This window comes from Lampris incognitus, chromosome 16 (assembly GCF_029633865.1).
Source record: "Lampris incognitus isolate fLamInc1 chromosome 16, fLamInc1.hap2, whole genome shotgun sequence".
NCBI lineage: Eukaryota > Metazoa > Chordata > Actinopteri > Lampriformes > Lampridae > Lampris > Lampris incognitus.
The window spans coordinates 21,865,011-21,878,100 of NC_079226.1; the positions used below are offsets into that span (position 1 = coordinate 21,865,011).

The 13,090-nt window shown below is 41.7% G+C and overlaps 1 protein-coding gene across 3 annotated transcripts; it reads right to left on the reverse strand.

The window, feature by feature from the left end:
- Positions 1-21: 21 nt before the first annotated feature.
- Positions 22-12,873, reverse strand: LOC130126197 (serine protease HTRA2, mitochondrial-like). 3 transcript variants are annotated; one of them, XM_056295597.1, is made up of 8 exons: positions 12,194-12,873; positions 11,733-11,937; positions 7,294-7,488; positions 7,053-7,085; positions 5,841-5,949; positions 1,961-2,030; positions 1,747-1,842; positions 22-794 (listed from the first exon to the last, which is right to left on the reverse strand). In XM_056295597.1, exons 1-8 carry the CDS (start codon positions 12,670-12,672, stop codon positions 629-631), a joined length of 1,353 nt encoding a protein of 450 aa, XP_056151572.1. In that variant the 5' UTR covers positions 12,673-12,873; the 3' UTR covers positions 22-628. The 3 variants fall into 3 exon arrangements, with proteins under 3 accessions (XP_056151572.1, XP_056151574.1, XP_056151573.1); XM_056295599.1 differs by having other exon boundaries at positions 12,086-12,216; XM_056295598.1 differs by lacking the exons at positions 22-794; positions 1,747-1,842; positions 1,961-2,030 and adding an exon at positions 3,294-3,519.
- Between the last annotated feature and the right edge of the window lie 217 nt (positions 12,874-13,090).

A 13,090-nucleotide genomic window follows, 5' to 3' on the forward strand; every position in this document is an offset into this window, starting at 1 on the left:
ATTTATAAACATTTTTGCCAGAGCAAGAGGCAATTCTTTAAGCTTTAGTTTTGCCTTATAGAACTGTATGAGACAAGAAAAAAAGTACTCAAATTTGATAACCCACCCTTTATTGTGCATTTGTGATTTTCTGTAGTCTCCTGACAAATGCAAATGAAGCAAACAGCTTGCTTCACAACAGCACCACCTGAGCTTTGTAGGCATTGCTCTTGGACACTAGAACAGAGAGGATGTTTGCTTTCACAGGGTTGAACCCTGGTCTTCCTTGTCACCCTACTGCCAGTTTATTCCATGCTGCTACAGCTGTTATGGTTGCACTGTTCAACCATTAAATATGGCTTAAAACAACACCTTTACCTAAAATCGGGCCATGTGCACCTTTGTCAGAACTCACTTAAGTCAAGAGTATGAAACCAAAACGTTACATTGTTCATATTCTTAAGGAATTCACAATTAAAAACATTTGATCATACAGTAATAATAACATTTATCTATGGTTTAATTAAACATTTTCTTCAGGTCAGGCCACTATCAAGTCTCCCAGTCTCTTGTTGTGTACACAGACTCCAGTGTCTTAGTACTCATTGAGCCATAGTAGTTTAGCATCAAAATCCAGGGGATTTTAGTCTCACTCAGTGTACTCGGGGGTTATTTGCAGCCTGAGCAACTCTTGTCCTCTTTGTACCACCATGGTGATGTTATTGCTGCTACGGACAGCCTGGTAGATCTCCTCTGAGGTGTTAACTTTTCTGCCATTGATCTCCACTACAATGTCTCCAGGTAGCATGCCAGCTCTGAGAAAAAGTTCATTACAATGCGACAGGTAAGCAGCATGACACACCCGAGATGCCAGATTTTCTAAGCATACAATCCATATACAATGTAATGAGGTTTGTTATAAGGGGGTGCCTTTGCAATTGCAGATATTAACATGGCGTGTGATACGAATTTGTTAGTGTCTTCATGTTGGAAGGAACATTTTCATCTGAATAGAGGATGTTAATATGCTCTGTCCTAAGTGTACTATGTCCCAAATCTTTTGGTAGTGCAAGGTCTGCCACAGCAAACTGTAGGGCACTATTGGCCTGTTTATTTATTATCTGACATTTCATTGGTGCCAATTAGCGTTAATTATTTGGCTGTGGGTTCTAATGGTACAATTTTATTTCAAAGAAAACTAACAAACCTTTATCACATTACGGTGATGTGCACAATTTTTTTTCTAATTTAATCAAATTTAAATTATTCGTTGACACTTAAGTAGCTCATTGACTCCTCCCCTTTTAGGTTTTTATTTCCCATATAAATTAGCCTAATTTTTGAATAGCATTTTATCAATTGACTCCATTTAAGCCCAAAAGAGCAAGTGGAGAACACGAACAGAATTATTTGTTTCTATACCTATTATAATTTATTCATGCTCAGGAGCTCTTCTAAAATATATTTCCCTGTGCTAATCAGGCTCCAGAGGACGTTTTTAAATGCCGCCCTTCTTGTGTACATGTCATTACAAACTTTGTATCTGGCTTAATAAATGAGGCACACTATCTGTAAGAGATCCACTTTGGCTCCCAAGACCCCAAATTCAAGCTGCCCTATGACTACCGGCCTGTAGTCCTGAGCTCCTGAATTAATGAAAACCTTACAGTACATAATGATGTCAATCTTAACCAGGGACACCAGATCTAACTTTGATCCTCTTGAGTTTCCACAAAAGCCAACACACCACCTCTCATTTTGACCTACCGGTTGGCCGGCGAACCTGTGATGACCCTGTGGATTAGGATACCATGTGTCACGTCTGGAAAGGTGGGATCTCTCAGCTTCAACTCGGCAATGATACTGAGGCAAAAAGACAACAAAGTAGTACACCCACATTTGACCAATCAAACATGTACAGAATTGTCGTAATTACAAAAGACACGACTTCATCTCAGGCTTCTCTTTCTTAAGTATTCACCTCTGTGTCAGGGTCAACATCATCACACCGATATACCGCCTCTTGGTCTCTGCTTCACCAAACCCAGAGTCTGGAAGACAACAAGGAACAGAAACTGTGAAACTTATCCATTTTAATTTCTAGTTTATTTTATTCTACAGAAACTCCTCTTTAATGTAATACAGCCTAAAAAGTTGGGAAATATGGCAAGGAAACTAAGGGCAGGGTATTTAACAAGGGTTATGAATTGGGTTAAAAACAGTATGTTGTCAGTATGCAAGCAGCATTTTGGTGTGTCGAGCTCCAGATATTTCGAATTTCCCAAAAATGCAAGCCAGAATCAGTCACACCAAACTGATTCACTTTTAATACGAGGTATCTCCGAATCATAACGGTTGCCATGCCACTGTGCCAAATTAAAATCTTGAAATTTTAATAATATACCACTGCTGAGTACTTTTAAAATTGCCTCTGTTCAGCCCCTACTCAAAAAACCCTCTCTTGATTGATGAAATAAAGTGTTCCTGAGTCCTGATCTGGCAAGGGTAGAGAATTATAGACCAATTTCCAAACTTTCTTTTTTATCCAAAATCCTTGAAAAAAATGGTTTCGGACCAAATCCTGCAGCTGACTGAGGGTCATAACATTTTCGATAAATTTCGATCCAGCTTTCGTCACAAGCATAGTACTGAGACTGCATTACTAAGAGTGTCCAATCACATTCTTATGCATGCGGATAAAGGTCAATACTCTTCTTATTCTCTTAGATTTAACTGCTGCCTTTGATATCATTGATCATGCCATCTTACTTGATAGGTTGGAGAACTGGGTTGGCATTTCTGGTTAAGTGTTAAATTGGTTTCCCTCTTATCTGACTAATAGATATTTTAATAGATATTTTAATGTTTGTATTAACAATCTCGTATCCTCGTCAGCTCCCTTACTGTGTGGAGTCCCTCGGGTCTGTCCTTGGGCCAATCCTCTTCTCTTTATACATGCTTTTCTGGGTCATTTGTTTATAATCACTTTCAAGACATGTCATACCACTGTTATGCCAATGATAGTCAGATCTATTTCTCTGCCAAACCCAATAACCTGAATCAATTGTCCTCCCTCCATGATTGCTTAGCTGCCACCAAAGACTGGATGTCCCTTAATTTCCTCCATCTAAACCCTGACAAAACTGAAGTTCTCTTAATTGGTCCTGAGAACATTGCCACTGCAGTTGATCAGTTTATTGGTCCACTTCATTAAAACACCAAACTTACCGCTAAAAATCTTGGTATTGTGGTGATGCACATTTGAGGGTAGATTCACCAGGGGCTGCTGCTCCTTTAAGGCAGACATTCAGAGTGCTGATGTAGGCACTGCTTAGGGTTTCCGGGGTGAGCCATGTTTGCAGCAGCCTAGCGGTTAGATGGTTGCCACGAGAGATTGTGCTGTATCGGTGTTGTTTTGTGTGGCGAGTAAACGGGATTGACTCGACTCGATCTCTCCGTCTCCTCATTCCTGCACTCCCACAGTATCATCTTTGATCAGAATATGTCTTTCGATCACCATGTTACTAAGCTTGTCCAATCCTGTTTTGCAAAAATCAGACATATTTTGTCTTTTAAGGATATCGAAACATTAATTCACACTTTCATTTTCTCCAGTCTAGATTACTGTAACTCCTACTCTGGCCTCAACCAAGCTACTTTAAATTGTCAAGTCGGTTCAGAAAGCAGCTGCTAGACTACTAACTAGAACTAGCCGTAGGTCCCATATAATCCTTATTCTTGCATCCCTCCATTGGCTTATTCAGAATAACCTATAAGATCTTATTGATTAAATTTAAAGCACTGCATAATCTTGCCCCCAGTTACATTTCTGATCTTCTCAATCCGACCACTCCGATCCTCAAACTTCGGGTCTTTTATCCATCTCCCCCACTCCAACTGTAAAACACAAGGTGACCGTTCCTTTGCAGTTTTAGCCCCAAGACTCTAGAATAATCTTTCCCAATCCATTAGATTTGCTGAATCTTTGGACTGTTTTAACACAAGAACGACCAAGGCAGTCATTTTGACCGTGCTGGATTTTCAAAGTTTAATAACTTTGTGGGGGGGGGGGGATACAGACCTGCCGCTCCCTGAATGCTCCTAAAATTGTCTATATTTGCATTAAAATGAGTTTGCAATGAGCTGCAAAAAAAAGAAGAACATTTATAAGATCTACCTAAAATGACCATGACCGGTCAAAATGACCGTGTGTAATTTGCGTCATGTCACTATTTATGACTTGTGTTGGTCGCGTCATTTCCTTCACGACGTTCATTGCTCTGTTCTAGAAACACTAGCGTTCTCCAAGTGCAGAGTAATAGTAATAGTATTTTTTTAATTTTTTTTATTTATTTCCGATTTTTCCCTTTTTCTCCCAATTTAGTGGCCATTCGATCCCTATTTTAATTCAAACACCCACCCTCGTACTGCATGCGTTCGCTAGCTGCATCTCTCCGGCCGGCAGTCTCGAAGGAGACGCCTCCCCACTTTCGTGACAAGGCGACTCCAGGCCGAACCACTGCTTTTTCCGACACACATAGAGACGCATTCATGTGACGAACACAAGCCGACTCCGCCCCCCTCCCGAAGACAGCGTTGCCAATTGTTGCTGCTTCACCGAGTCCAGCCATAGTCGGATCTGACGAGACCGGGGAGCGAACCCCAGTCCCCAGTGGGCAACTGCATCGACACAAAGCCGATGCTTAGACCGCTACACCACCGCGGACCCCGCAGAGTAATAGCCTAAACTTGATTTTTGATTATTTCCAACATGTCTGGGTACAGCTGTCGTTTCAGATGCACCATGACTACCACCAAGGCGTTGCATTATTTACAGGCGTTGGACAGCGGCGATTTTAAATTGTTTGAAAAATAGTATTAAAGTTTTTAAAATGTGAATTTTGGTGTCTGTCGTTTCTTAACAGACATTCTAACATATGCAATGCATTAATATCTCAATTGGGTATTTTATCGTGACAGAAGATAGAGTTTGAAAACCAGTGTTCATTTTGACCACCCATGGTCGTTTTAGGTAGGAGTGAAAATCCCGGCCATTCTTTAAGCGGCTTCTAAAAACCCATCTTTTCAAGCAAGCCTTTTTATAGATCCCCACCCCTGCCTTCTGTTTTGGTTCGTTTTTAGCTTGATCTGTTACTCCCTATGCCATGTTTTATATTCATTCAATTTATTTTTGTATTTATTCATATTTTGTGTATTGAGTGTAAAGCACTTACTGTGTGTTTTTAAAAGTGCTATATAAATAAAATTTTGCTTTTTTGGGGGGGTATCCCCCCTTTTTTCATCCCAATTGTACTTGGTCAATTATCCCACTCTTCCAAGCTGTCCCGGCCGCTGCTCCACCTCCTCTGCCAATCCGGGGAGGGCTGCAGACTACCACATGCCTCCTCCATACATGTGGAGTCACCAGCTGATAGTGAGGAGTTTCGCCAGGAGGATGTAGCGCGTGGGAGGATCACACTATTCCCCCCAGTTCCCCCTCCCTCCTGAACAGGCACCCTGACTGACCAAAGTAGGCACTACTGCAGTGACCAGGACACATACCCACATCCGGCTTCCCACTCGCAGGCGAGGCAAATTGTGTCTGTAGGGATGCCTAACTAACCTGGAGGTAACACGGGGATTCGAACCGGTGATCCCCGTGTCGGTAGGCAACGGAATAGACCACTACACTACCCAGGCGCCCCCTTGCTTTGCTTGCTTGCTTGCTTGCTTGTACCAGTTCACGCAAAGAGATTTTCCATTTATGGTCTCTTTCAATGGCTTCAAATGGTTCAGCTTTGTTGTTTACCAGTATTTATAAGACTTGCCTCTGGCTTCTATTATTTTATGCCCATGCTTACTCTTTTTCTCCTTCGCTTTGTCAAGGAAGCGTCTTAAATGATCCGAAGGGATGGCAAAGGAGATCCCTGCAGTGACTTTCATGGTATTTACACCAATGACTTCACCATCCTGATGAAATAGGAGATGAGATTTAGTTCATATTTTGAGGTACAACATCTTATCTTGCAGTACAAGAACTTAATATTAAGTACTTACCACTGACTACTAAATAATAATAATAATGGATTAAATTTATATATAATAATGGATTACACTTTATCTAGACACCCAAAGCGCTTCACATTGATGGGAGGAAACTCAACCACCACCAATGTGTAGCACCCTCCTGGGTGATGCACGGCAGCCATTTTTTGCCAGAACGCTTACCACACATCAGCTTGAGGTGGAGAGGGAGGAATCATTGAGCCAATTAGGGTGGGAATTTTGCCAGGACACTGGGAGACCACATATTCTTTGCGATAAGTGCCATGGGATCTTTAATGACCCCGGTGAGTCAGGACCTCAGTTTAACGTCTCATCTGAAGGATGGCATCTCCTACAGCACAGTATCCTTGTCACTGCACTAGGGCATTGGGATTTTGTTGTTGTTATTAGGACCAGAGGGAAGACTGCCCCCTAGCGGCCCACCAACACCACTTCCAGCAGCAACTCAAGTTTTCCCCGCAGGTCCCGCTCTAAGTACTAGCCAAGCCCACACTTGTTTAGCTCCCGTCATTTGGTAAAGACCGGGTACATGTTGGTATGGCTGCCAGCAAAGATCTAAGTATGCCACTAATCAAATGTTACCCTTAAATATGCAGCTGATTTATTCTGGTACAATAATTTCAAATACACCAAACAACAACTTGGCTCTTGGTTTCTGAAGGCTTCAAAAACACAAGTCACGGGTACATTAGCCTTCTACTGGGTAGTGCTTTGTTTCATTTATGTATTTTCTAAGCTTCCCCCTTGCACAATCAAAGGGGATCACAAAGTACATACTTCATATCAACACATAAAAAGCTGCAAAATGATTAATTTGTAGTCTAAATGTATGTGTTCTCAATCCTAATATGGAGTGTACAATCACAGAAACAAAATCAAACAAAAGGACCAAAAATGGAAACACATTCTGCCTTCCACTGTCAGACAATATAGTTATAGCAGCCAGAACAGGTTCAGCGGCTGGTTTGGATGTGATGATTAATGTGAAAACAGGATTTGTAACTCACCAAGTTAATCAGGGGACCTCCAGAATTTCCAAACTGCAAAACATAACAGTCACATATGATATGACAAGCATAATAAAATCACAATAAAAACTTGTTCCATAGGGCTTTCTTTTTTCCAATTTGTTCTTAAACGGATATGGTTTCATTATCTCACTTGAGAAGATTTAATGAGGGGGGGGGGCAAAAAACACACAACAAATGCCACCCCCCCCCCCCCAAGAACTAAACATAATATACTCACATCGATAGCAGCATCTGTCTGGATGTAATCCATGTTGGAGTTGGACAGGCCAAGTTCCTTACTGCCTCTCTGCACTGAGCTCACAATGCCCGATGTTATTGTATTCCGGAGTGCAAATGGGCTGCCCATCGCAACCACAAACTCCCCTTGTCGAACATCAGATGACCGACCAAGGGTGAGAGTGGGCAAAGGATGCTGCACAGAGGAAAAGGAGAGTGAGAGAAAAGAGAGTAGGCAACGACTCTTGTCATATTCTGCTGCATGTTGCAAATTCTCTTTTTAGACTGACTACTCAGATATCTAGGAGGACCGTCCTCCGCCATCAGAGAAACATCCTATGAAGGCAGGGTTACTGATCTACCTCCACAGACATCTTTGCAATTGTATATTCCTCAGGTGTATGTATAATGAAAGAATAAAAGATTACTTGAAAAACAACTGTGGATGCACCAATATCACTTTTTCACAGCAACACTGATTCTGAGTATGAATCTTTAAGTACCAGTCAATATTCAGTGCTCAAGATGGCAGCTAAAAAGGTCGCCATCGACAATGTGACTAACTTTTTAATTATGTAACCATTTTTTTCTGACAGCCGCCAATGGCCACCACTGCCCACAAGCAAAAATAAATAAATAAAAATAGAAATGGCCATACGTTTTGTGTACTGAACTCTCATCTCCTCTTGCGCCTGCGTCTGTCCTAACGCATGAACTCCTGTACAGTTTCCAATACATAACACTTCTCTACATTCCTGTCCTTGCAGTGGTTGAAGACAATTTAATGTCACGTTTATTGGGTTAAAAATGTTAAGTGTTTATTGCATGAACAGTGTTTAATTTAGTTTGATGGAGTTTGAATTTAGAAGTTAGATGTAGCCAGGGGTCGAATTACGGGGGGAGCTAAGGGGAGCTCGACTCCCCGGAAAGGGACATGAGCTCCCCTGAAAGCCTACTTTGAGAAATTTAGGGGGAGCCCTGAAACATCGTCCATTTTTGTGTCACAGCTTCTAGACTTTTATTTTTCTGTACAAATAGGTTCCTTAAATGAACAATAATAGTAAAAATATGCCAATGTTGTGCGTATTGGCTCATTACATTTCAATTTCCGAACATTTATCTCCACCACAATAAACATAATACTGTGTCTATTCCTGCTGTGGCCATCCATGTGTGGCGGTGCACTAAAATAAAAAGGAAAAACGTTGTCAGCACTTGAACTTCTCTTCATTGAGTTGGCTAGCTAACGCGGTATGTGACTAGTAAATCGTTAGAATACATTGATTTTATTTGTTTTTTTGAACGGTCTATGAATGAGTAGCCGGAATGTCAAAACAAGACCCCAGGCCCCTGTGGTTGCTTCCGATTTAAGGTAAGAAACAGAGAATTACTTGCTTGAGCTGTGCATTTGTGAGGACTGGCCCTAGTAGTCCTGTTTACTATTGATGTTTTTGTTAAGACCGTTATGTGATTCAGTTCCCTAACTGCAATGCAACTGGTCTATTCTGTTTTTCCCACAGCGCTGTGCAACTGCCACCATGGGTTGTGTGTCACAAATTTTGGTCACTCACTCACACATGGACAACTTCAGAGGGACATTCAAGATTCCTCAGAATAATAATAATCTAACTAAAATGGAAGGAGTCTCTGTCTGTGACAACCGTTCGTCCCATCAACTTCACACTTGGCGGGTACACCGTGGGTGTGGACGGCTTCGTGCTTGTTATCAGATTGACTTGCATGGCGTAATATAGGCTAGCCTGTAATATAGGCAATGTGTGGCATGTGTACTATGCACATGCATCCTGTATGCTGTATCATGTAGTACTGGTTGTCGTTTTAATTAGGCCTGTGGTGTTTCAATTCTATTTTTTCAAGGTGAACAAAAGTGTGATTGGTACTGTATTATGGTGTATTGTCATAGTGACGTTGCCTCCAGGATGTTTTACTATGCAGTAGTATTTATACTATTTGCGTGTTGTGTTTAGAGTGTGGTTGTTGTCTTGCTAGCCTATGTTTTGTGTAAGACTAGCAGTTGAGGCTGCGGGCATGTTCCGATGTTGTCATGTGATGTAACCTAGGTCTGGTCTGTTTAGAAGTGTAGCACAAACCATTGGGTGATTCACTGTGAGGATTTTTTTTTTATCGTTACTCAAGTGATATAAAAACATTGCAATGGTGAATTGTTTTTTGTGTTTCGTTGTGTTTACCTGCATGGTTAGATTTTCTCTGTATGAAGTGAAATGTTGTTGACAGTATTAACTATGTGTAACAGTAGAATGTTTTCCACAGTAACCCTTCAATTGACCGCGCACATCCATGTATGCGCATGCATGTGACGTGTAGTAGTGCGCCGGTAAATAGGGCTCCCCTGAAAGCCACTGTGTAATTCGAACCCTGGATGTAGCTAACTGCATAGTTAGCTAACGTTAGCCAGCCGGCAAAAAAACAAAATGCACAAATGGAAATTATCAGGCTTTTTCTCACTGCTTGCCTGTCCAAACCCAGCCTCCTCTACATCAGATGCTGACGATGTCAGGACCAACTTGACAAGCTGTCGTGTGACATTTGAGTAATCCCAGCCCAATTCAGTTAAATAAAAAGTGTGTGTGGGGGGGGGGGCAGAAATGTAAGTATTTATGGTAATATGATTGCAGTATATTGAACATTGAACATATTGTGTATGTAAAGAACACATTATGTAGACTATGGAAGTCAGAGCAAACAAAAGCAGACAGTACAGAGGGGAAAGAAAAAGCAGTGTGAGGCAACATATGATATCACCATATTTGGATCCCGAAAATTTGATCTGGCTCCTAAACATTTTGGGTTTTATATAATAGCTTTTTTTTCAGAAACCATCAATGGTGTTGATGAACGTGCTCAACAAATGAGGAGTGGAACCTTAAGATAGATGTAGGGAAAAAACTTTGATGCATTTCAGTACAAGCTTGTTTTGTGCGTCGCGCACTCATCAGCTGAAGTTTTTTTCCTACATCTATCTTAATATTCCGCTCCTCATTTGTTGAGCACTTTTATCTACACAACTGATGGTTTCCGGAAAAAAAAATCCATCTATTCATTATCTGAACCGCTTATCCTGCTCTAAGGGTTGCGGGGATGCTGGAGCCTATGCCGGCAGTCATTGGGCGGCAGGTGGGAAAACACCCTGGACAGGCCACCAGGAAATGTATGCTTTTTCAACAGTGCCCCGGCCCTTTAAATCCTTGCTTTTCAAAACGAGCTCAAATCTCTTCCCCATTGGTTGTAATGTTTCTGTAGTTATTTTTCAAATGTTTCCTATCCTCCCATTGGTTGCTGTGCACTGTAACTAGGCATGTGGCGCGGGGCAGCGGGGTATTTATTGGCTGTATCTTCTTTGTTGTTTAACCATCTTCGCAGCTGATGAGTGTGTGGTGCATGAAACAGGCTTATACTACTATGAATTATTTAAGTTTTTTCCCCTACATATAATATATATATATATATATATATTTTTTTTTTGCTTGGAGCCCTGATGAGTACAGATCCAATCCCATTACTTTTGCTGAATAGTGCAGACTTCAACCATTAGTTTGGGGTCAATGGGCAAAATATTTGCAATAGAATCAGTTTTTTGTCACTTTTAGCTTCCATGTGCCAAAAAAAAGAAAGAAGAAGAAGCAGCAAATCAAGTAATTTTGCTTTTATTTATGACATGTTACTAATAGCTTTGGCTATCGAATTTTCATCTTGAGTAAGATCTCTGATAACAATACTCCTTTTTGTGCTGGTATCAGCCCAATATCTGATACCAATATTGGTTGGTGCACCCTTAAAATGTTATAGACAAGCTCTTTTATTCATGCCATCCAAATTAATACTGATTTAAATGTATTACTTTGCGCTCTAAATCCAAGTAACCTCTAGGGCATCTTCTCAACAGAACTTGTTCCATCTTGAGATCGAGGCACATTATAAGAGGTGGTGTTTTTCTCTAAATTACATTTATTTAGGGTTATTACTTATATTTTTGCTGTGAAACTGTTTAAATGATGAATGGCTGTTGTGACCCATCCATTATCTGAACCGCTTATCCTGCTCTCAGGGTTGCGGGGATGCTGGAGCCTATTCCAACAGTCATTGGGCGGCAGGCGGAGAGACACCCTGGACAGGCCGCTAGGCCATCACAGGGCTGTGACACACACACACACACACACACACACACACACACACACACACACACACACACACACACACACACGCACACACACACACACGCATGCACACACCTAGGGACAATTTAGTATGGCCCCGATTCCACATTTGGGTTCCTATGGTGGGGGTGCTGGATGGGGCTTGCCTGAAATCTCCCAACATTCCTGGTTCCAGTCCCACAGTTACTGAGCACTGTTTCCATGGCAGGAACTGTGGTGGGTGCTGTCTTGGGTCATTTCTTACCTTGGAAGTGATTTTGATAGTTGCAATGTCTGCCACTGGGTCAACATCTTGTACGGTGGCTTGGTATGTCTCTCCATTGGTCAGTTTAACTCGTACCCCTCTTTTGTTGGCCACAACATGGGCATTGGTGACAATAAGACCATCACTACTGATGATGAAACCTGAGCCGTTTGACACAGGGACATCTCTTCCAGAAAACGGGTGCCTGTGCCAATAAAACAACGTTAAATCCTCTGGGCTCATTTCGAGACCAAAATCTAAATCAGGCTTGTTAGCCACTTCTGCCTCTTAGTTCATAATTAAAGAAACAAGACAACACGACTTTAATTAGTCAAAAAAGATGTAATACTAACTTGCGATGAGTCCAGGGTTTTACTAAATAAAACTGTATATGAAAACTATTCCCATGTTGAATTTTGGATCTCCATCTCCATCATGTTGCTCGCTGTGATTTAACTTACCTGCCGATGATTTCAATGTAAACGACAGCTGGGGTGGATTTTTCAACTACATCTGCAATGAAGTTGTATTTGTACCGGGGGCTGTCAGGTTTGTAGGGAGACGCACACTGGGCTGATCGTAGGATGTGGTCAAGAACTGATCCTGACAGAGAGGCTCTCCCATCGCTAACTCTTTCGCAATTCTTAATGTCTAAAAGAGCTACACCGGCAAGTCCCAAACCAATGGCGACCGACTTCACAAGACTTCTTCGACCCCTGGTACTACCGTGACCACTTCCCGTATTCCGAAACGGGCTTACTACGTGAAGATCGACATGTCCATCGCTTTCCGACTTTCCTTTACTCTCCTTTATAACAAAAGAAGAGGAGGCTCGGTCGACAGTCCTTTCGTCCAAAGTTCTGAAATCAAACCCGCGTCTCTGGTCGCGGGTGGGTCTCCTCATTAACGAGAAAAAACGATTGACCATACGCGATACCATGTTGCATCACTTCAAACCGCTTCAGCGGATTTTTGAGCTGTCAACACGAAATAAAGAAAGGCTTTCTTGGGCGTCCTTAAATAGCCGGTAAACGTCATGCAGAGAGAATAAACGAATGCATAAGAAAAGTCAGTGTCCTGTGATTTTGATATTATTATTGACCATGATAGAAAAGCCCTTGCTTAAACTGTGATCTCAGAAGCTGACTGCTTGCTAAGCATGCGCATTAGGACGCGCAGAAACGGGGTACGTTCAAGTGCAACAACGTTTTTGTTACATCAACGTAAACGCACCGATCACGTTCGGTCTCGTACATATGACTGGTTGATGATTCGCTCAATGATTATGGAAAAAGTGGCGTGCTGAAATGAAAACTAAACAGTCAGATATAGATAACTGTAGAAATACAAATTTCAGC